Here is a 22,798-nt window from a genome sequence, read left to right as displayed (position 1 = left end):
TCAAGCACACGAAATGGAGTGTTTTCAGTACTGTATATTTTGAGGTGACAGTCTTAACACAGGAAGCATGACTTGGCATTTTTAGTACAAAATGAGGTCTCTAGGTTTGCAGTAAAACAGATTAGCTGAGCTGCTTTTTTTACTGTATTCATGTCTTCCTGTTTCACTCTGTGGTGAACGCTGGTAATCTTCACACTTGTTAACGCCTCAAGAACTGCAACTGCAGCAAGAAAGATAACTGCACCCAACAGAGCCTGTATTGTACTAATGGCAGATTTGAAATAAGGTATAAAACAAGATAATCAGTAAATAATTTTATTTTCCATAGTGTTTAACTGTACAGGACAAAAATGCAACATAGAAATCATTACAATCTGCACAATGACTTACATTTCTGAGCCTATGTGCTAACATGTAAACACAATACAGACTTGTGACTCAAGCTGTTTGGAGGCTGCTGAGCAGAGTCTGAGAAATGCTGCTGATGGCACTGAAGGTGGCGCTGTCGGGAAACGACTTTATGAAGTCTTTGCCCTCCTCTATACAGCTGCTGAGCAGAGGATCCAAGGGCACAGAACCTGGAAATGGAGCAGACACAGCGACTTAATTGATGATGATCAATAGTGAGAAATGAGTGGACGTTAAAGGGGCATTGACTTATCAAATACTTGCATGGCTAAAGCCACGCAGCGCTGTCAGATACAACTGCCACAGGGTAACTGAATTAGCTGCATCATTACTCAAGAGATTGATCTGCACACAGAGCTGATAACTGCTGAGGGCAACCATTAAATGATCTTTAAATGTGATCAAGAATTATTGATAATTTATGTATCGTGCCCTCACTGAGGTCATTTTAAAACCTGCTGCACTGAAATCTGGATCGACCATTTTAGCAGTGTGGCAGTGATGCAAAATGCCTCCTAAATCATGAATGGTGGGTGAGGAGTGATGTGCGGTCATGGTGTGTTGTGACACCTTGTGGCCGGAAGCTAACATTACATGTAATTCAACCATATTGATCTCACCTAGGAATGGGCATCCAGTCAGCTTGGCTAAGTCTTCACCGCCACCCTTTGAGAATATATTGCTGCACTCCTGAAAAGAGAAAAAAAATCACGTACATATTTTGGTTGAGATCTAATTAAATACATATTTAAAATGAGTACTAGAGCAATTGATTTGCACAGGACCTTTATATCCTTCATAGTCTGTCAGACTTGGATGCACATTACTGTGACTACAATTTCATTAGAAAGTATTGGTATTCACATCTGAATTGTATGAAAGTTTACATACTGAGCAGTGCGGACAAACAAATCCACTCATGTTCTCGACGATGCCCAGGATCCGGACACCTGTCTTCTTGCAGAAGGTGATCTCTCTCCTCACATCCCCCGTGGATACCGCCTGTAGCCAACACAAGACCAGAAAGAAAATCGATCGAGTAAATGTCAACCATTAAATTAATCGGCAAAAATCAGAGTAAGAAATAAAGCTAAAAATTCTCTGATTCTAGCTTCTTATACACACGTAGGCAAAATTGTTGGTACCTTTCCGTTAAAGAAAGAAAAACCCACAATGGTCACTGAAATAACTTGAAACTGACAAAAGTAATAATAAATAAAATTTCACTGAAAATGAACTAATGAAAATCATACATAATAATAATACAGGACACACCTTAGTTTAACATGTCCCTATGGTCACATTATTTTACATCTTTTCTAGGGCTACCATCATTTTTGTCCAGGCCAGTTTCATTAGTTTGTTTTTTAAAATGATTCTGTTGAACCACAATTCAAAAACAATAGCTGATTTTCATTAGTTCATTTTCAGCGAATTTTTATTTATTATTACTTTTGTCAGTTTCAAGTTATTTCAGTGACCATTGTGGGTTTTTCTCTCTTTAACGGAAGGGTACCAACGATTTTGCCTACGTGTGTATGTGAATATTTTCTGGTTTCTTTACTGCTCTATGACAGCAAACTGAATATATTTGAGGATGTCATCTTGGTCTTTGTGAAACACTGATTGACATTTTTCACCATTTTCTGACATTTTATAGACCAAACAACTAATCGATTAATCGAGGAAATAATCAACACAATAATCGACGATGTAAATAATCGTTAGTTGCAGCCCTCAATGTAAGTTAGTCTTCTTGCTCCTATTATGGACAGTAGGGTCTCTCCAGACTAGTGGGGTACCTGTGGTGTCGTGACCAAAACGGCTCCATCCACTCTGTGTTTTTTAAGGTTCTCCACTATGGAAATATGCTCATCGGACGTCCCTGGCGGTGTGTCCACCAGCAGCACATCCAGCTCTCCCCATGCTACGTCTGACACAAACTGGGCAATCATTGCTGTGGGACAGGACGAAGGAAGACAGAGGAAGAAGGTGAGTTCAAGTGCAAAACATGCAGCACACGGCAGTGTTGAGGCATAGATGTTAAAGCAGACAATGATAGTATTTGATTATTAGTGTGTGTTTCCTTCAAAAAAAACTATCATGTTAAAGTGTGTCAGTCCAGTAGTGGACCAGTCCAACTGGAGAATAGTTCACCTGTTTTCTTGGGCCCCCTCCACACCACTGCTTCATCCGGGTCCTCCAGCAGGAAACCGATGGACATCAGGGCGAGGCTCTTCTCGGCATCAGTGTAGACCGGCACCCATCCTGCGTCACACTGGTGCACATCAGGCCGGCCCACACTCAGCATGCGGGGGATACTGGGCCCACACAGGTCAACGTCCAGGATGCCAACCTGATAAGTTATGTCAGTCAACTTACTGATGGTGAGCAACATATGTATGCATCATAACCACATATACAGTCTCTTGAATAGCTCCTCTATATGTTCTAAATAGGACAACAACATGTCAGCATATACTGACACCCTGTATTCTGGTCTTTGAACTCACCTTCATCCCAGCATGCCTGAAAGCCAGAGCTAGCTCTGTGGTGATGGTGCTCTTACCCACACCTCCCTTCCCAGACAGGACCAGCACAACACGCCGGACCTGGGACATGCTGCTAGAGTCTCATATGAAAAGGAGAAAGGAAATAGGTCAGTATGCCCTTTTCTATCCATAGATAGGCAATCATTGGAGGGAGGAGAGAGGAGAAAGGAGATGGAGGAGAAGCCCAGTTGGTGTTGAGGCAGCATGGCCCATGCCCAGCCAGTTGAGGAGTTTTTTTTTTTTTCTTTTCTCTCTTTTCCTCATAACAAAATAAAATAAAATGAAATATGGATAAAAAAAATAGAGAATTTTATTTAAAAAATATATAAATAAAAAATAAATTTAAAAAAATAGGTCAGTTCAACATGAACGGCTATTTATACAATTTCTGTCACGAGAGTTGGTAGTTTAAAGTGTCAAAGTGATCAGGCTCAGAGAGAGATGTTGCAGTTAGATAAGAGGTAGTTTCATCACCCGAGTTCACCACAAGTTCAACATAACTAGAGTTTAAAATATTGTTTTTAACATCACACAATATAATAGCTTTTCATATAAACAATAGCTTCAACGAGGATAGAAAAGCCTTTTGTTAAGCTCTTATTTTGTCTGATGTAGCTGCTGATGGAGCTGAATGATATCCAGTTAGCCATTAGCTGTAAACAGGTATCTTATCAAACACGCAGCAGTTTCTAACAGAGACAGCGGTAAAGAACGAGGATACAGTTCGTGTACGAATTGACGAGCTACAAATATGGACGTAAGTAACCTCCTAAACTAAACTTTGTTGATCGGTAACGTACCTTTAGTTTGTTCCATGTTTGTATTTGACGCATGTACACAGCACACAGCACACAGGGCTCAATAACTTCCGTTTGTCGTCATGCGCCACCTAGCCAATCACACAGTTGCATGTTTCACTTAAGTCCCGCCTCTCTGTCATTTCCACCAATAGGCTGCCGGTGCGCACCGTGGTGCATTCACTAGCACCACAGACGCTCACAATTGATGGCAAAACAGGATTTTTGTGTTTCTGTTAGTGAAATATTTTAAATGTGTGATTCTTCAGATGGCAAACGACCAGTGCTAAAGACAAACATCTGGCTCCAGACATAAGTCTTTATATATCGATACATAAAGCATTATTTTGTTTGCTTCATTGTCCCAAAATCTTAAAATTGAAAATGAAATTATCATCACATTTAATTCATGATGTCTAATTATCTTTTGATAGGCTGAGATATATTTTCATGTTTTTCTGTACTGCTTTTTGTATGTAGTTCTTTGTTTTTATTGGATTGTTTTCCACTGTTTTGGTTAGGTTTTTCTGCACATTTTGTGTACTTCTTGTTGTTGTTTAACTTTTGTTGTATTTTTAAAATTATGTTAGTTTAGATCTTTCTTCCTTTTTTGTTATTGTTTTTTTTCCTCCTGGGGTTGGGGGGGAGGTCCTTTTTATAAGCCTGTAAACACATTTCTTGTTTGTTTTTTCATTGACTGGATTTTGTGCAGTTTTATTTATGTGCAAATAAATAAATAAAATAAATAAATAAATATTGATATATGCTAAGATAATTCACCTTTTTAATTTTTTTTATCTGAACAATGCTTTTCTGTCTTTCTTTTTTTTTTCTTTCTTACTTTTGCTTTTAAGAACATGATGGACATTCCCCTCCTTGTTTTATCAGCAGCGCACACATGATGTCTCCTCATCATTTGCACAAATGCCACAGTTATTAGATTAGTTACTTAGGAAAAGGTAACCAAATAAATTAACATAAACCCCTCCCCCCTCACGAGTCTTATCCAATGAGCAGGCGTTAAGGGCGTGGAGCAGTAATGTTTACGTCTCGCTTGCTGAGAAGTGGGGCAGAGTAAACTGCACCTGTCACTGAGCCACTGCAAGACAGTTTATAGGACGACTACTGTCAGGTAAGAGCACAACTGCTGCTAAAAATTGAGATATCCATGCTGTACTGTGGTTGACTGAGTTTAGTTACTGATTGAGTTAAGATAAAGGTACAACAACACAGCAAAACATTGGCTGTAGTGTTACTGAATATACATACAGTATGTGCTGACATTTAAACATTCAGCTGATGCTATTATTCAGTGAGAATTATAGATTCTCTTAGTGCACTGACTTGTGTAGTGAACAGTCTTTCTCAAGTGGATCACAATGGTGCATTTGACTAGAAAGTCTGGGCAGGACATGGACAGTGGTGTTATTTTCAGTTATTGAATATCTGAGACATTTACTGTCACTGTCCTACTGCGACTGTATTCATATCATATCAGTCAGAACACTGGCTGACAAAGCTACTGGAGTTTGTGTTGACTTGATCGTCCAGATGATGCATTTAGCAGTAAGTAGGGTAAGGCCCAATTAAAGTGAGACTAGCTCCAGACTAACTAATCTAAATTATTGGCAGCTCTCTCCTGCACCTGCTTGCAAAGCAGTCAACCAGCTGCTGTGATCAGCAGTGGCATTAACCAAGACATGCTATCAGCATTTAGTAAATAAAGACTCTTGTGTCAACCATATGTTATCATAATATAGAGCACATCTATAATACTTTTAATATAGAGTAAAATAGTGTATTATAATTGTATGTAATAATATTTAAATAATTGTATTTATACAAGTGATTAGAAGTAAACAGGGATACATTTCAGAAAAACAAAAACACTGCAATTGAGGAGATTGATTGTAATGATTAGTGGCTGTGAAAGTGTTAAACAGACACAACACAGATACGATTTTAAAAAAAAAAGCAAACATATTAGTCAGTTCAGTTTTTGGTCAATAAATCTGGAAGCATAAAGGGTGAAGTTACCAAAAAGATCTAACTAAGAATCATGCTTGTGTCTTTGCATACTGTATGAATACAAACCGGATAGAGGCAGCATACCAGTAATGTTTTGTTATTGCATCAGTTTCACTGATTGTTAGTGCACGTGCAGTTTTCCCATGTTTATTCTGTTATACTGTAATAGTTCCCTGTGTCACACTGGATCATACTTTGACTTAAATTGATCCTAAAGTTTCCTCAAAATGTAATTTTTCTTACAGAATCTGTAAATCCAAGTTTGACTTTTTTGTCGTGTAGTGAATTAAAGTGCCACATAATCATGTAGTCAATATTAGCAGAGGTGTAAACACACACACACATATATTAGAATCTGTGATTTATGATTGGTACACATTGTAGTCACCAAGCCAGGTGACTTTATCTGTGTCTATCTGTAGATGAACGGACATGCTGCCACACAGAGGCGAAGCAGAGCGTTGGGTTCAAAGGTTAAACAAGTGCATGGAAACACTTCCCGCTGCCAACATGCAGCATATGGTACAGATAGAAATAGGCGAGCTATATCGCACAAAGACCAGTGTGCATGTGTCTAGACGTGTTTGTTCATATTTTGCAGCTTCACACTGACTGTAAAGAGAGTAAAGGTTAGTGAACAACACACTGTTGAGAAGCCTAGAGTGAATGTTAACTCCTCACGATTCTAGATGACCTAATTTCAGTTGTCCAACGAGTTTGTGAGGCAACATGCTGTGAATCACAGATTGCTCACGCCCTTTTTTGCGCAACCTCAGACAAAAACACATCCCACTCTACAATTTATCAGTCAAACCACAGAAGCTACCATCTCCAAATGTTGAAGTAATGCAACCAACTTAAGAAGATACAGTCTCATCATTGGTTTTAGGATATTTGTTGATTTGTTCGAGACTTCATTTTGCAGTTAAACTCAGCTGAATCTGTCTGCTGTTAAATCTCAGAAAGCCCTCTCCAATCTGGAGTTATTTCTGTCTCTTTTCCTTGAACACAACGTGCTAGGTTTAGAAAATGTGTAAGTAGATATGTATGTGTCCAAAAATAATCTGACCTCAATGAACAAATACGCCGTGAACCAGAAGTTCAACACTGACCTTACTTGACATGAATTAAAAAGTAGTACACAGCCGACTGTACGCATGCCAGCTTGTTGTAAAAGGTGTTGGGTCTGCTGTCCACAGAGCTGCCATGCTGAGACGGGGCAGGAACGGCCGGGCTCGGCATTTGGCGTGGAGTGGGACGCGGCAAGAGACAGATGCCATGGCAGTGATCCTGACGGCGGACAGGGAGGAATGGGAGGGCCATACGACGACGACGCAGGTGACACATTTGGGGTTTGTGGGGTGGAAACATAAGAAAAGTGGAGCAAAGTGTGGACCAGGAAATAAAGATGACATTTATTTTTGGTATGACTGGATAAAGAGACACTTAAAAGCATCTCTTGTTTGATGTTAGAGATAATTAAGATGCAGATAATATTTCTCCCTCAGTATAGGGCTGCGTATTGGCAAGAATCTGCCGGTACGATACGTATCATGATACAGGGGTTATGATTCAATAAATTGCAATATATTGCATTTTTAAAAAATCAAATTTTAGTATAAAGAACGCACCATCATATGCATACAATTTTAGTAAAAAAATGTTAAAAAAATTATGCAATCGGAACAGTGTGATCTGCATTTGCATTTATCACAGTCGCTGTAACATCCAGCATCATAGCACTACTTTGTAGGGTGGCCAGATCCCAACAAACCAAATGTGGGACAAAGAGTAAGTTTGTGTGGGACAATGTGGGACACATAACCAATGCAGAGAGGTAGTCTAAAATGTTGATATAATGTCCATCCATTATCTGTAACCGCTTATCCCAGAGGAAAAAGGCGGATAAAAATGCTGTGACCAGTTGTCCCACGTAAAGTGGGACAACTGGTCACCCTACTACTTTCAGTGGGCACATGCACTCAGAGGGTGCATCTCTTTGCAAATGAAATAAATTATTGACTGAATTCATCTTTGCATGTAGATTTAAAAATCAATACAATGTTTTTGAGATTCGATACAGTATCACAAAACATAATATCGCGATACTCAATATTTCCGATTATCTCTACACCCCTACCTGAGTCCCAGTAGTTTTCCACTGTCTGAAATGTGTGTAAGACATGGTCAGGTCAAGGAAAAGGAGGCTCAGTATTTTTGGACGGGGTCTAATTTTACTTACTAGTGCACATGACTTCTGTGACCAATAGGAACCATTAGGGAAAAGGTTATCTTATTGAGTCTTTGAAACGTGTCTCACATTTGTCTCTTTGGATTGTCGAGGACGAGATAGCAAGATTGTGATTTTTTCCATCCTTGCTGCTACCAAAAGGTTATTCTATACAAAAAAGGCATCAGAGAAAAACGTGAAATACAATCCCTCCATTGGATCTAATTCCTTCCCTGCTACCAAGCCAACATCCCTGGACCATGGCCACATCTACAAACTCACAAGATGCTGTTTGTGCTGTTTGTGTCAACCAGATCAGCGACGTGGAGTCAGAGGTGGAATACCTGGAGGGTTCTCAAGCCTCGTCTGAGGTGGCGGCCTCGCCCAACACAGCACCGGTGATAGGGGAGTCTTTCTGCCAGTGTGAGCGACAGGAGGAGCTCAGCCCGGGGTTCGGCGTCACCAGCGATTGTCTCTGTGGGGAGGAGGATGAGGGTGAGCAAAAAGCTGATGAATACAGTGATACACCATATGAACACAGCAGGGCACGCTGTAAATTGGCACAAGTGTAGTGTTGAAGCTGGGCAGACTAATATAACAACATAAGGCTTTCACAGTGTATTACAAATTGGCCTTGTGAGCATATACCTACATATTCCAATCCATCCAATAGTTGTTCAGATATTCCAGTTAACAAAACATGAAATCTTAACCATCCAGCTTCGTCCGTGTGCTCGTGTTCCCAGGTTTTGACTGGGAGTGGGACGAGCACTTCAAGTCCTCCGGAGCCTTCCTCAGCTGTGACAACAGGAAGGTGAGCTTTCACTCGGACTACAGCTGCGGCACAGCTGCCATCCGCGGCACCAAGGAGCTCGCAGACGGACAACACTTCTGGGAAGTCAAGATGACCTCTCCCGTCTATGGAACTGATATGGTGGGTAAAGCAGTCCCTTGAGTTATACTGAAGTTATATAATCGGTGGCCTGGAGATGTTTCTAAATCTCTGTTTGGATGTTGAGGATCATTTGCAATCATATCGTCTATGACTTTACCTGTTTTGATCCTGTTTTTCCTGTTTCGTCGGTGTAGATGGTGGGAATTGGGACTTCAGAGGTGAACCTGGAGAAGTTCAAATTCAGCTTCGGCAGCCTGCTGGGCCACGACGAGGACAGTTGGGGGCTCTCCTACACAGGTCCGAGGGTCAGATTGTACCATGAATTATCAGAGTGATCTGTGAAACTGGATGGAGACTTTCTCCAGAGTACATTTATTCAAGTACTGTGCTTAAGAACCATTTTGAGGTGCTTGTGCTTCACTTGAGTATTTCAGAGTAGTGTCCATGTCCATGGGCAGATTATGAGACAACGGGCCCCTGGGCACAGACATGCAAAATGCCCCACCACCTCTCCTATATAGGAGCAAGACACAGACTTCTGTAATGCTTTTGCCTCTTTTTGTTGTTGTTTTGTGTCTCTTTGTAGTCCTTATGCATCTTTTTGTGGTCATTTTATGTCTCTTTGTGGTCATTTTGAGTCTCTTCCTGTTTGGTATGTGTCTCTTTGTGATTGTTTTGTTTCTTTTTGTAGTTCTTTTGGTCCCTTTTAGTCATGTTATGTCTCTTTGTGGTCATTTTGAGTTTCTTCCTGTTTGGTCTGTGTCTCTTTGTAGTTCTTTTGGTCCCTTTTAGTCATTTTATGTCTCTTTGAAATTCTTTTATGTCTTTTTGTGATCATTTTTAGTCTCTTTGTGGTTATAGTGTCTCTCTGAGTGACATTTTGTAGGTGAAGGCCAGGGGGGCACCTGACACGTTGGGCCCCTGGGCCTGTGCCTGGTGGGCCTGTTCAGTAATCCATCTATGCCCTAGTCACATTTCAGATGTGTATGAGTTGTTAGCACTTTTCCCCTCTAAAATTTTCACATGGTTTCATTTAGATAACTGTTCAAGGTCAAAAGAGGCAAAATTAGAGATTGGGAACCAACAACTAGCTCCACCATGACCAATTACCACCAGTAAAATGCTACTTATGCATAATGCATACAATCTAATGATGTAATATATGATAATATATCACTCGCAGTGGTTTCAGTATGAATACCAATACTACTACTAATTTTGATACATGTCTTTTTAAAGGTTTCTTCCAGCACAAAGGGGACAAAGTGAAGTTCTCCTCTCGGTTCGGCCAGGGCTCCATCATAGGAGTGCACCTGGACACCTGGCACGGCACCCTGACCTTCTACAAGAATCGCCACTGTATAGGTGCGTGTTTCTCCGTAATTCCAGCAGATCTTGTTAGCTACATGAAAGACAAGGTTAAAACTGCATTTTAGTCATGACTGCTTGTGTTTTCATCCCATCACCTCTCCTGCCACAACAGGTGTTGCTTCCACTCGGCTGCAGAACAAGAAGCTCTACCCCATGGTGTGCTCCACAGCAGCTAAAAGCAGCATGAAGGTGATCCGTGCCTGCTACACACCCACCTCCCTGCAGTACCTCTGCTGTGCCCGGCTCCGCCAAATGTTGCCCGAATGCCCCGATGTACTTAATGCAATAGAGCTGCCCCCAGGCCTGCGCACCCTCCTCCACGTACAGCTGGGCTGGGTCTTCACCCTCAGCAGCAGCCCTGAAGCCTCGGAGCAGAACGAGGACTTGCTTGAGGACTTCCCGGAGGAGATGAGCCTGCCTTCCAGCCCCGTCCACAGCCCCGTCCCCAGCCTGGTCTCCACCCTGAGTGCCTGCGCCTCCCCGAGCCCCTGCACCAGCCCGTTTCTCGACACAGTCCCGTACCAGTGCCCCTGTCAAACGTCACCACAAACTCAACCCTGCACTTGCCACAGGCCCCCAACTCCTCCAGGCAGCGACTACGACAGCTGCTGCTCCGAGCCGGAGGATTACCAATGCAAAAGATGCCGCTGGACTTGACCTCGTAGTCAAAAACGTATTTTAGCAGACAGCTATTCTACCATTGCCATCAATATCTCCTGTTGGAAATCATGGAGATACAGTAAGAGCATCCTTCAGCCAATATTTCTTAATCTACATTTTGAGTGGATTGTTACATTTCTTTTTTTATTTAGCTTCGTCGGTGAATGGGGAGAAGGGAGCGAGTGTGTACTGAGTGAGACATTTAACGAGATTTTAGAGTTACATCTGGGTCATTCATTCACATTTTAGCCAATTTATGGGGTTATTAATAATGGTAATATAAAATAATATGCCAGTCACTGTCTTTGAAAGGCCTAATGTTTGCCAGATTAGACTCTGACAAAAAAAACACAATGGAAATCTTGTACACTTGTTATTCTCAGGGACAGACTCCAGGGGGAAAAAGGAGTTGCTTTTTTGATACTGTGGACTTTTTGTAAATGTGTTTTGTAATCAGAATTCGGCTTGAATTTCAACAGTGGTTGTGTTCTTGCTTTACAAGAGGATTTGTTTTTCTATTCACAGTTTGTTTATTAACTTTCTTACTCAAGAAATTCTCTAAAATAAAACAAAAATGACAGAAATTTCTGTTGCACCTCATTTTTATAGGCTACTTCACATGTAAACAAAATATATCATGTAGGTCCCTCTGACAATAAATCTCGCATTTATACATAAACAGGAAATTCCTTAATTATTCCATAATTCCTTATTTTACTAAATACATTATCTTCCTCGAATCTGTGAAGTTCAGATGAGTATAAATAAATAGTGCTTCGCTGGAAGGTGAACATGATAGCTGAGGCATATTTTTAGCTTGTAAACATCAACATTAACACATTAGCAGCCAAGTGGTGACGAAGTGTCATTAGAGACCAGATTAAGCCTCGCTGACATCCGTGCATCTGGTTCTCAAGTGGACAGCATCAGTCCAGCACCAGCTGGGGGTTCTGGGATGTGAAGCAGCGGTAAACTCTGGCTGATATCTCCGGTCCTACGCGTCTCTCTTTACCTCCACTCTTCACCAAGAGACCAGCCAGCAGCCCCTTCCTGTCCTCCTCTGACCCCAGGCTCTGGTACGCCTAAAAAAACAACATGAGAAATTGTTTTTTATACCTCCTGGAAGGTTTTTTAATACGTTTTTAAAGTAATAAATAGCACTCGATTTATCCCAAAATGCCTCAGTTGCACACAGTGGGTGGCACAAGACTGTACACTCAGGTGTACCTGCAGCAGCAGCTGAGGAGACGGGTAGGCTGCAGTCACAGTGGAGGCCACAGCCGGGCTGACTCTGTTCAGCTGCTGGATCTGCCTGCTCCAGACCTGGATCAGCCCAGAGCCGTCCCTCTCCACCCGAACCCCGCTGGCCCAGGAACCATCCACACAGAAGGGCAGCTCCTCTCGCTCTGTCAGCAGTCTGGAAAGACATGGTAGGTCTAAGTGAGGTAGGATTTGTCAGGTAAATTTTCATTGTCTGTTATTGTGACAACGGCTGCATACTTGAAAGGGCGTTTTGATAAGGACTTGGTGACGGCACACACGTGGTTAGTGACCTCTTGCCAGCCATCCAGGAAGACCAGTGAGATATTCTTGCAGAGCTGCAGGTAAACAAGAACCTGAAAGAAAGAAACTCATCATCTTCTGTACTTTAAAACTTAAAGCTCAGCTCATAACGTGTGCAGGAATGTGTAGGTAAAGTATGTACAGTCTTTAGCTATCTGTTACTTTCTGAAACGTACAGTTGAGTGGCAAAACATCTACAAATAGAACACGCAACATCGACTAATCCTTCCAGATTCAAAGTAATCTGACCTCCTCCGTGTCCAGGTTCTCCATCCCCAATTTGGATTGTAGCGTCTCATCTGGCAAATGCACACCACAACCGTCGGTCCTGTTGGTAAGAAACCAGTAAGTCAGGTCAGAGTGTGTACAAGAAAGCTATAACACATAATACATGTGTTGTCTCACCACTTACCTGTAATCTGGCAGCGAGTCTGTGACTAGGAGAGTGACCTTCTTGGCATCCCGGTTGAGACGCTCCAAAACTGGACTGAGGAAAGACCCCATCCCTGTATCCTCCCCGTCACTGTCTAGCATCTGCAGTGGCAACAATATAACATGGAGGAAGGCCATCATGTAGGCTGCAATCAAAGTTATTACAACTTTAAAAAGTTGCTTACTTTCTTCACAGAGATCACCATGTCCATAAAGTCGGTCAGACCCAGCACCAGAACCACTTGCTCCTCCTCCACCGAGCCCTTGCCATCTTCTCCTTGCTAAAGAAATATAAAAGTAAAAATACAATAATTAATAATGCAGCCAAAATATCACATTTAATTCTAATGTTTATTATGTTAGGAGAAGCGTGAGGTGCCTACCTGAGGTAAATCTCTGGTCCAGGTGATGCTGTGTGGGAGCTGCTGGCTCTCAATGCTGAACCTCAACTCAAAGGAAGCCAGGGTGGCCAGCAAGATGTCTGAGCCATCATGTTGCAGAAGAGCTGGAGAAAAGCACACACATAAGTTTACAGATGAACAAACATATGCATGCTGCATTTCAGCCTATTGTGCTCTTTGAGGAAGTCAGATGATGCCTTTTAAGTGGTCCTTGTTGGTGCGTTGAAACATTGGTTGAAGTAGGTTGTAAATACAAATTGTCATGCATGCAATGTTCATTGCCTAAAGTTTTGATTGATTTATTAGCCAATAGTTATACTATACTTGCTAAAATCCTTGTATATGAGTCTATGTTACGCCATTGTAACAATATTTAGAGAGGCTGAACAGTACTCACAGACAACTTCTAAAACTAGACTAAAACTATAAATAAACAAAAGCACTTTATTTAATTAGGATACAAATATAACACCAGAAATAACCAATACATTTAATATACATTTAAAACCAGCATTTTTGGTACTTCTTTGTCAAAATAAAAAATTTAAAAAATACTAGCATTTTCAAGGTCTTAATGATAACATTTTTATATAGACGAATAATTTTGAATAAATAATACAGCCACAGAACTTTTAGAAAGGAACCAAATATATTATTATTTATTTTATCTTATTTCACATGAAAAGCACCACATGTTTTTATTTGTGTGTTCTATAATTTCATTGTAAAAAGTGGAAATGTTGGTTCACTTCATATTTGTATCTAATTAAGTATGTTTATGTAAATGTCTGAGTAAAACCAAATCAGGTAAAAAACAAAATGAAAATAAAGAAAGGAGCCAAATAAAAATATGACTTTTCCTAAAAACAATCATTATAATTGTGAATCAATCATTTAAAAATATTTGGCGGTCCAAAATTAATGTTTTGTTTATATCTGTGGAAGATAACTGAAGTTCAGTTCCCACTTCTAACAAGGCTTCTAACAAGGTGCGACATCTAGTGGCTGAATGTTATCAATAGCACCTTTAATATTTCTTCAAATTAAAAATATATCTAATGAAAAAAAATTTATAATTTGAACCAATATGCATTTGTGTTTATAGTATTGCAATGTGTATTTTGCAGCATCAATTACAAAAAAACTATCAATTTTTTCCTAGCTGTTGACAAGCTGTAGTCGATGGAAAGAAGAATTTCCGACAGCACTTGAAGGCACCATGGTGTACCTGCATCAATGCAGACAGTCAGACACCTGAGGCAGCTCTCTGGCCGGAGACTCTTCAGCTTCTCCGCAGCCTCTCTCCTCTCCTGTTGCTCCCGTCTCCTCTCCTCCTTCTCCCGGGCTCTGGCTGCTCTCTGCCTCTCCCTCGCCTCCTTCCTCTCCCTGTTCGCCTGTCTGTCCGCCTCTACCTCCTCCTTGGTGCGGCGTTTTCTCGCAGGGCTCGGCGTGCAGCCTCCATCTGGTGGCCGTGGAGACAAAGCAGCAGAAGTTAGACAGGTCTCTGTTTTGGTGGGAGAGGATGATGGAAGGGTTTTGCACTTGTGGTCTGAACTCTGATCCTCTGTTAAGTCTGTGCTGACGGTTACTATTTGTTTGGTCTCAGCGTCGCTTCCCTCAGATTCAGATATTTCCCATGTTTTAGCTCTGCGCAACACAGACATTTCATAGGTTTAAAACATCATCTCAAACCTCCGAAAGTCCGTGAACGCATCGGAGCAGCTTTGTTTATTATCATCTCGATGGTGTCCGCCGAGGGACAAAAGAGGAGAAACGCGCATTTACCCCTTAACCCCACTAACCATGCACTGCACTTTTACAAAGGAGACAAAACAGTAGATTAGATGCAGCTGACTATCTAAGGCTGACACATCTATTGGTTTTATTGGATTTAATCACAGGCCACAATGATAACACACTGTTTATGTATGTATTGGTCTGTTTGTAAGAATCAGAAACAAACAGTCCCTTTAATATTTACTCTGTCTTAGTCTATCTTCCTATTTTTTCTGTAAAGAATAATGAAAATTTGTGGATATTTGATTTTGGGTATAAGAATAATGTATGCATGGTCGGATGCTGTGTATTGTATATATGTCTGTATGTCTATATATGTATATGTGGTATGCAGTGTGTGCATGTAGTGCAATGTGCGGTGTATGTATGTCTGTGTATATATATATATATATATGTATATATACAGTATATATGTATATATATATACATATATACATGTATATATATGTGTATATATGTATATATATATATACAGTATATACGTGTATATATATGTATATATGTATGTATATATATATATGTATATATGTATATATATATATATATATATGTATATATATATATATAAGTATATATGTATACGTATATATGTATACATATATACATATATAAAAATACAAAAAAAATAAAATTATATTAAAAATAAATCGACATTATTATTATTATTATATTATTATTATTATTATTATTATTATTATTACTATTATCATTATTATTATTATCATCATTATTATTATTATTATCATTGTTATTATTATCATTATTATTATCATCATTATTATTATTATCATCATCATCATCATCATTATTATCATTATTATTATTATCATTATTAACATTATTATTTATATTATTATCATTATTATTATTATCATTATTATTATTATTACTATCATTATTTTCATTATTATTATTAATACTATCATTATCATTATTATTATTATCATTATTATTATTATTACTATCATTGTTATTTTCATTATTATTATTATCATTATTATTATTATTATTATTATTATTATTATTATTATACTTTTGCTTTTTCTTGAATGTTTACTATAGACAATAATGTGATCTGAGAAATGTTCCTCAGTAAAGCTTCCGGGTTAAAAACAAAAACGGCTTCAGTGTCGCTGCGTGCGCAGATCTGCAAACAATCCGCTGCGGCCTCAGACCGGAAGTGCTCCATCCATGTAGTTTATAGATCTGCGGTCTGCAGCCAGCAGCCAGCAGCAGCAGCAGAGTTATAGCAGACCTCAACGCAGCCTCCTAACCAGCCTGTTCATGTAAACAACACTGAATAAAGGGATTGGGAAGTTTTCTTTTATAGTTACTGTCCTTTTTTTGCTCACTATGACGCAGCCGGCAGAGAAAGGTACGTCTGACTGTAGTTTTACTTAGTATATAGTATATAGTATATATCAGTAGACCAGACCTCTGTCTGACTGGGCCACTGAAAGACCAACTCAGCAGTTTATGCTTCAAGTGTCCTTAAAAGAGCTCATGTGACTAAATGGGAAGTTGCAAAAAACCTTGATGTTAGTAGTAAACTGTTTGCTATCTCCTTATTCATGAATTAATTCTGAAAAAAAAGATAAGATAATGCAAAATTAAGATAATCTTTGTTTTCCCAGAGAGGTAAACACGATATTCCCCCATTGGGATGAGTTAAAGGAAATGTACAAAATCAGCTGAGCTGACTCAAAAATGTGTTTTTTTTTTATTGTTAGTTCACATGATTGTTTAACCTTCACTGTGCAGAATGAGATTTTTTTTATGGGAGATATACAGTGCCTTCAGAAAGTATTCAGACCCCTTCACTTTTTCACATTTTGTTATGTTGCAGCCTTATGATAAAATCGATTAAATTATGTTTTCCCCTCACCAATCTACACTCAATACACCATAATGACAAAGTAGAAATAGAATTTTAGAAATTTTTGCAAATTTATTAAAAAGGAAACATTGACATAAGTATTCAGACCCTTTACTATGACACTTGAAATTTAGCTCAGGTGCCTCCCATTTCCCTTGATCATCTTTGAGATGTTTCTCCACCTTGACTGGAGTCCACCTGTGGTAAATTCAATTGATTGGAAATGATTTGGAAAGGTACACACTTGTTTATATAAGGTCTCACAGCTGACAATGCATATCAGAGCACAAACTAAGCCATGGGGTCAAAGGAACTGCCTGAAGAGCTCAGAGACAGGATTGTGTCGAGGGAAATGTGAGGCATCTGAGCTAAATTTCAAGTGTCACAGTAAAGGGTCTGAATACTTATGTCAATGTGATATTTCAGTTTTTCCTTTTTATTAAATTTGCAAAACTTTCTAAAATTCTGTTTCCGCTTTGTCATTATGGTGCATTGAGTGTAGATTGATGAGGGAAAAAAATAGTTTTATCGATTCTAGCATAAGGCTACAACATAACAATATGTGAAAAGTAAAGGGGTCTGAACACTTTCTGAAGGCACTGTATATCTGACACTTATTAGCAGAATATTTTATGTCTCAAAGCTTTACAGTGATTTCATCTTTTCAAAAGCATTGTGCTAAGGCCAATAATTAAATGGATAAGGATGTCCATCAGGTGCTCACATATGTTCTGGTTGGAATATATTCTGCAGATATTCAATTCAATTGAGCTTTAAAATGAAAATGTATTGCTGTTGTGAAATACTGTTGATGCATTTAGTGGTATCGGTATCTCTTCCATTTCCATGTTTTAGACTGACTTTCATAGTGAAGTTACATGTAATATTTATTTACATTGTTTATTTATATTGTTTATGATCATTTGTATATTAAGAGTTGTTATTTTTGTTTTGACTTATTTGTTACATGTTTGAAATAAATAAAGTGACGTTAGTCTTGTCTTAAATGAAAGTTAGACTCCAGGAGAAATCAATGATTTATTCTTTGTTATTTATTTTTGTTTTACAGCGTATTACCGCTTTGTGGTGCTGTTCTTCAACTGCCTGCTGACGTTTGGCTCCTACTTCTGCTTCGACATCCCCAGTGTTTTGCAGGATCAGTTCCAGGGGGTAAGAACCATGTTAAAGTTACCGTCAGTATCATATGATTTCCCCGCATTAACTCAACAGGATCTTTTGCAGTCTGTCCTCAGTTTGTGTCTAGTTCAATAATAAATCACTGGCTTCCCCTCACCTGACAGAACCTGACATGTTCCAATGCAACAGTGATCAATGGGACAGTGGATTGTGTGGAAGGACTGGGAATGAACCCTCAGCAGTACAATCTTCTTTACGCCATCTATGCTTGGACGTAAGTACACATTGACTCTACTATTGATAAATGTCTTAGCAGAAAACAGCTTCAGTTGTTTCTCTTCTCTCCTATCAACAGGAATGCAGTAGTGGTGATCATGGCTGGCTTCATGATTGACAAATTAGGAAACCGCTGTAAGTTTACCAATATCTCATCTGCAAATCAAACAACTGACTCTTGATAACTTGTGGTAAATGTCCCTTTCCTCCTCTGCCCTGCAGTTGGAGTATTTCTCTTCTCTTTCCTGTGTGTTTTGGGCTCGTCGCTGTTTGCTCTAGGCTCCCACTTCAAAGGAACTCCCTATCTGCTGCCACTTATGCTCACAGGCCGATTACTCTTTGGATCGGGCAATGGATCTCTGACCAGTGAGGCCACCTTTCAAAAGTCACATACATACTCTTTGCGGTGAGGGATGTTCCTAAACCGCTCTTCTCATTTCCCTCCTTATCAGTTGTTCAGAACCGCATCACGGCCTTCTGGTTCAAAGGGAAGGAGCTGGCCTTGGCGTTCGGTGTGACCCTGGCGTTCTCTCGCCTGGGTTCAGTCCTGAACTTCTTCCTCACCCAGAACTTTGAAGAAACATATGGCATGCAGTGGACACTCTGGGGTGGTACGTGATAAATAAAAGGGATGGAAATCTGACTGAATGATAACAAAAATAAGGTTTTAGTCATTTTCACATGATGCTTTCTAGGTACTCTACTGTGTGTGCTGGGCTTCGTATCTGCCGTTATTGTCAGTGCCCTGGACAAGATCGGAATGAAGCAGCTGGGTCTTGATGGCGCCATCCAAGAGCAGTCCAGAAAAGTGGTACGAACAGTATCTTTTAATGATAACCTGCATTCCATATACTGTATATAGTGCAAAGATGCTGCAGATGGAGTATCTGATCTCAGTTCTTTTGTTTACAAGTTCATTAAAGGGATAGTTTGGGTCTTTGAAGTGGGGTTTTATGAGGTAACCATCGTCAGTGTGTTACCTACAGTAGATGACGGTTGTCACGCCGCCAGTTTGGAGAAACAGACAGGAGTTACCACACGGAAGCAAATCAATGTACTGCTGTGGATAGGGCACACAGTAAAACGTATTTTTAGCCACCTTAAAGAAAGGCTCACCTAAAAAGACAGCCCTTTCCGACGGGGAACTGAAGCCGTTGTATACATCTATGCTCTCGCCAAAGCCACCAGACTCCATTAAAAAAACGTTGGTGAATCCGAACTAACCAAAGTCACACAATAACACAAACAAACTAACCGATCGAGGCAGTCGTAGAACAGCAACTCCCGTGTTCTGCGAGGTAAAATTACTATTTTCTTCAATGGAGTCTGGTTGCTTTGGCGAGAGCATAGATAACAGCTTCAGTTCCCCGTCGGAAACATAGACTATATAGCTGTCTCACAGCAAGGTAAACCAGCGAAAATATATAATAATATTCTAAATATAGCGTACACTTAATCTGATATTGATATTTTTAGGTGGGCCTTTCTTTTAGGTGGCTAAAATATGTTTTGCTGCTGGCCCCGTCCGCAGCAGTACATTGCTTTGTTTCTGTGTGGTAACTCCTGTCTGCTTCTCCAAACTGAAGGTACTGAAAGTACCTCCTACAACCCCACTTCAAAACACCCAAACCATCCCTTTAACGACTACATTATGTGTTTCTCTGTGTGTATGTATAGAGGATTCAGGATGTGAAGCTTCTGTCCGTAAGATACTGGCTGCTGGTTCTCACCATCATGTTCTTCTACAACGGCATATTCCCGTTCATCGCAGATGCCAGGTAGAGCTATCTACACAACACATGCATATTTCTTAGGTTTAAAATGGGTTTGAAGGCCAGTATTAAGTGTTCATTTTAGGATAGACTTTGGGATGTTTATGCATCATAAAATCGTTGTATTGATATGACCCTAGTACATAAACCATCGAAAGAATAATAAAGTTTTAACATAATGCTGTATTTTTTCCTGTCCAGTAAGTTCATTCAGGATAAGTACGATGGCTACAGTCAAAAGGAGGCGGCCTACATCGCCGGGGCGGTTTACGACAGCTCACTGGTCCTCTCAGCCAGCGTGGGCATTCTCATAGTACGTATCCATAACCTAAACCTGTTTCTAATCCGTTTAAAAGTCTGTGGTACGAAGCAATATAGAATAAGTAGGTAAGTTGGTGTAACATGCAACATTCCTCTTGGGTTAATTCCAGGACTATGTGGGTCTGCGGGGCGTTTTTGCGCTGGCCTGTGCCGTCCTCACGCTGCCTGTGTTTGGACTCCTGGCCTTCACCTTTGTCCCTCCTCTCGTCTCCACCATATGGCTGGGAGTCACCTACTCCTTTGCTGCTGTGAGTGAAGTCTAAGCCAGTTTATATGTGCTTGATATGTCTTTTTCTTTCTCATTTATAATACTTTGGGCTGGGGATTTTAATAGTGAAAAGCATGTGTGTTGTATCTTAAACTATCCGTGCTGTATTCCAGGCGAGCATGTGGCCGTCTATTCCCCTCGTGGTGCCTCAGGCGACTCTGGGAACGGCCATGGGTCTGGCCACCTCCATACAGATGATTGGGATTGGGGTGTCAAATCTGGTCGTCGGGCAGATTTTGGGCACCAAGTCAAGGTAGGGAATACTTCAGACCAGGATCTCATTGCAGTGCACTTGCTGCATGTTAGATCTTTTACTTACCTTCTCCGTTTTCTCCATTTCCTGACCAGTGAGACTAAAATTCCGCTGTGGCGTTGGCAGCAGATGATGATCTTCATGTTGGCCAACACCATCAGCTGCATCGTCACCTCGGTGCTGCTCAACGTTGTCGACCACAGACAGGTCAGACATCTCTCAGACTGCTTGTGTACCATTTTATATACGTGTGTCTGCCGTCAGCTGACGTCAGAACAGGATCCAGTGTGTTCAGTTATATAATGTTTGTTTTTCTGCAGGGCGGGACCCTGAACAAGACAACCAAAAGGTCGGGGCAGGCCGAGAGAGACTCCGACAGAGAGCCGCTCAACCCGGGAGAGGAAGAACAAAATGAGGAGGAGGAGGCGGAGGAGGAGGAGGACGAGGGGGTTAGATCTCGTGCTATCAACTCCTAAGTTTTTAACACTTTATTCAATTTCTCTTTTTATATATTTTTTGTATGCATCCGTTTTAAAATTAGACATGGTTTATTGCACACCTCAATGAAAACCACTTCTCCATACTGTGTCTGTGGTTGCTACTGCGGATAACGAAGCAGTTTAAACAGTTTTTACACCCAAATACTATAAATACAGTGTTTTAAATGTGAACCAGGTATTGCTGTTTTTCAGTAATACAGATAAGTAAAAACTCTCTTTTTAACCTCAAGCTATCAAGTGTGCTGCCATGACAGAGTGTGAGAATCTTACTGAGGTCACTAAATCATTTTAATGTCATGTTAACATGCGTGTATTGCATGTCACAAAAATGTCTGTTTTTTAAATGATTTTCTAATGCAACAGTTACATATTTGTACCTCCTATCTGTATGTTCATTGTTCGGGATTTCACTATGTACTTGAAAAAGGGAATTTGATCTATTTCACATTGCCAAAACAGCAAAAATAAAATGCCGTTAACCTTTTTTGACAGTGCAATCTGTGCTACATGTACACAAAAAACAAAGACAAACAAAAAAGCTTGATACCTACACGTTTTCTTGGTACAATCTGCATCTCCCCTCGGCTTTACGTAGTTTTATAACCAGCTTCAGCTCACTGTTTAGCTTTCCGGCCCGCAAATGTACTGTTTTGGTTCACTCTCACTGCTCAGATAGCGTTGTTTTCAGTGAAAAAAATATAAAAATCCACTCTACACTACCTGCTCAGCACCAAACGACAGACGGAGAGAGTTAGCGATTTGCTGGTGAGCATAGTGGAGCAGCTAAAGAGCAAAATATTTCCCTATGATCTTGTTTAACAGTGTAATTTCCTTTTTAATACTCATGACATTTGTAGCACATCACAGCCACTAGGTGGAGATCTTTACACATTTGCTTGCAATGGATAAACAGTTCATGTACTAAGCATGGTATTGTAAAGATTGTGTTTGTCCCAATTGACTTTTACTCCAGGTCCCATATTCAACCTCCAATTTTAGTTACTGGAATTCTTAGTAATAGTTTATTACTTATCAGAACCGTTTTGTAAGTCAGGGTGGGTATTTCGGGGGAGCTAGTAGTGATAAGAGTGCTTCATATCACATCCATCATATTGTCAACATCTGCAAGAATGTAGGTTACTTTTAAATAGCTACAGGCAAATATGGCAGCACCACAAGTAAGTGTAACATGTTTTAGGTTAACTTTCCTCATTTCCACATTCCTTGCTGGATCATTTGTGCCCATTTATATTGCTGTTTT

At 40.1% G+C, this 22,798-nt stretch overlaps 4 protein-coding genes across 9 annotated transcripts; 2 read left to right on the top strand and 2 right to left on the bottom strand.

Annotated features, from left to right (window-relative positions):
- Positions 1 to 299: 299 nt before the first annotated feature.
- On the bottom strand, positions 300 to 3,896 carry nubp2 (nucleotide binding protein 2 (MinD homolog, E. coli)). Its single transcript, XM_037755684.1, has 7 exons — positions 3,761 to 3,896; positions 2,922 to 3,040; positions 2,566 to 2,764; positions 2,211 to 2,365; positions 1,300 to 1,410; positions 1,029 to 1,098; positions 300 to 578 (listed from the first exon to the last, which is right to left on the bottom strand). Exons 1-7 carry the CDS (start codon positions 3,774 to 3,776, stop codon positions 439 to 441), a joined length of 810 nt encoding a protein of 269 aa, XP_037611612.1. The 5' UTR covers positions 3,777 to 3,896; the 3' UTR covers positions 300 to 438.
- spsb3b (splA/ryanodine receptor domain and SOCS box containing 3b) lies at positions 2,935 to 11,521 on the top strand. Of its 5 annotated transcripts, none has more exons than XM_037755679.1 (7): positions 2,935 to 3,067; positions 6,985 to 7,123; positions 8,330 to 8,510; positions 8,762 to 8,949; positions 9,105 to 9,207; positions 10,150 to 10,275; positions 10,394 to 11,372. In XM_037755679.1, the coding sequence occupies exons 2-7, from the start codon at positions 6,992 to 6,994 to the stop codon at positions 10,936 to 10,938; spliced, it is 1,275 nt and encodes a 424-aa protein (XP_037611607.1). In that variant the 5' UTR covers positions 2,935 to 3,067; positions 6,985 to 6,991; the 3' UTR covers positions 10,939 to 11,372. The 5 variants fall into 5 exon arrangements, with proteins under 5 accessions (XP_037611607.1, XP_037611606.1, XP_037611605.1 ...); XM_037755678.1 differs by lacking the exon at positions 2,935 to 3,067 and adding an exon at positions 4,854 to 4,889 and having other exon boundaries at positions 10,394 to 11,521; XM_037755677.1 differs by lacking the exon at positions 2,935 to 3,067 and adding an exon at positions 6,202 to 6,258 and having other exon boundaries at positions 10,394 to 11,521.
- Positions 11,522 to 11,525: 4 nt separating this feature from the next.
- Positions 11,526 to 15,001, bottom strand: LOC119479756 (probable crossover junction endonuclease EME2). The gene is made up of 8 exons (XM_037755683.1): positions 14,566 to 15,001; positions 13,320 to 13,441; positions 13,122 to 13,217; positions 12,917 to 13,038; positions 12,754 to 12,832; positions 12,442 to 12,557; positions 12,169 to 12,358; positions 11,526 to 12,023 (listed from the first exon to the last, which is right to left on the bottom strand). The coding sequence occupies exons 1-8, from the start codon at positions 14,999 to 15,001 to the stop codon at positions 11,868 to 11,870; spliced, it is 1,317 nt and encodes a 438-aa protein (XP_037611611.1). The 3' UTR covers positions 11,526 to 11,867.
- A 1,299-nt stretch (positions 15,002 to 16,300) lies between these two features.
- Positions 16,301 to 22,021, top strand: mfsd1l (major facilitator superfamily domain containing 1-like). Of its 2 annotated transcripts, none has more exons than XM_037755992.1 (13): positions 16,301 to 16,509; positions 18,080 to 18,180; positions 18,312 to 18,421; positions 18,503 to 18,558; positions 18,646 to 18,789; positions 18,876 to 19,034; positions 19,119 to 19,234; positions 20,101 to 20,201; positions 20,397 to 20,508; positions 20,627 to 20,764; positions 20,898 to 21,037; positions 21,133 to 21,244; positions 21,358 to 22,021. In XM_037755992.1, exons 1-13 carry the CDS (start codon positions 16,488 to 16,490, stop codon positions 21,511 to 21,513), a joined length of 1,467 nt encoding a protein of 488 aa, XP_037611920.1. In that variant the 5' UTR covers positions 16,301 to 16,487; the 3' UTR covers positions 21,514 to 22,021. The 2 variants fall into 2 exon arrangements, with proteins under 2 accessions (XP_037611920.1, XP_037611921.1); XM_037755993.1 differs by lacking the exon at positions 16,301 to 16,509 and adding an exon at positions 17,277 to 17,404 and having other exon boundaries at positions 21,358 to 21,620.
- The last annotated feature ends 777 nt before the right edge of the window (positions 22,022 to 22,798 follow it).

The sequence above is a fragment of the Sebastes umbrosus genome, chromosome 20 (genome assembly GCF_015220745.1).
Source record: "Sebastes umbrosus isolate fSebUmb1 chromosome 20, fSebUmb1.pri, whole genome shotgun sequence".
In the NCBI taxonomy this organism is placed as follows: domain Eukaryota; kingdom Metazoa; phylum Chordata; class Actinopteri; order Perciformes; family Sebastidae; genus Sebastes; species Sebastes umbrosus.
Note: the sequence above shows the minus strand (reverse complement) of the source record. Positions and strands in the feature narration are given on the sequence as shown.

Bases quoted from the DNA above. Each gene is read 5' to 3' on its own strand.
- LOC119479756 (XM_037755683.1), bottom strand. From the start codon at position 15,001: ATGTCTGTGTTGCGCAGAGCTAAAACATGGGAAATATCTGAATCTGAG. The intron at 13,218-13,319 runs GTAGGCACCTCA...ATATTTCTTTAG, and splicing joins GGACCAGAGATTTACCTCAG to CAAGGAGAAGATGGCAAGGG. The intron at 13,039-13,121 runs GTAAGCAACTTT...TTGCCACTGCAG, and splicing joins TGGTGATCTCTGTGAAGAAA to ATGCTAGACAGTGACGGGGA.
- mfsd1l (XM_037755992.1), top strand. From the start codon at position 16,488: ATGACGCAGCCGGCAGAGAAAG. The intron at 18,422-18,502 runs GTAAGTACACAT...TCCTATCAACAG, and splicing joins TACGCCATCTATGCTTGGAC to GAATGCAGTAGTGGTGATCA. The intron at 18,790-18,875 runs GTGAGGCCACCT...CCTCCTTATCAG, and splicing joins GGGCAATGGATCTCTGACCA to TTGTTCAGAACCGCATCACG.
- spsb3b (XM_037755677.1), top strand. From the start codon at position 6,218: ATGCTGCCACACAGAGGCGAAGCAGAGCGTTGGGTTCAAAG. The intron at 6,259-6,984 runs GTTAAACAAGTG...TGCTGTCCACAG, and splicing joins GCAGAGCGTTGGGTTCAAAG to AGCTGCCATGCTGAGACGGG. The intron at 8,950-9,104 runs GTGGGTAAAGCA...TCGTCGGTGTAG, and splicing joins CCGTCTATGGAACTGATATG to ATGGTGGGAATTGGGACTTC.
- nubp2 (XM_037755684.1), bottom strand. The intron at 2,366-2,565 runs GTGAACTATTCT...CCTGTCCCACAG, and splicing joins GAGGGGGCCCAAGAAAACAG to CAATGATTGCCCAGTTTGTG. The intron at 579-1,028 runs GTGAGATCAATA...CTCCATTTCCAG, and splicing joins GACTGGATGCCCATTCCTAG to GTTCTGTGCCCTTGGATCCT.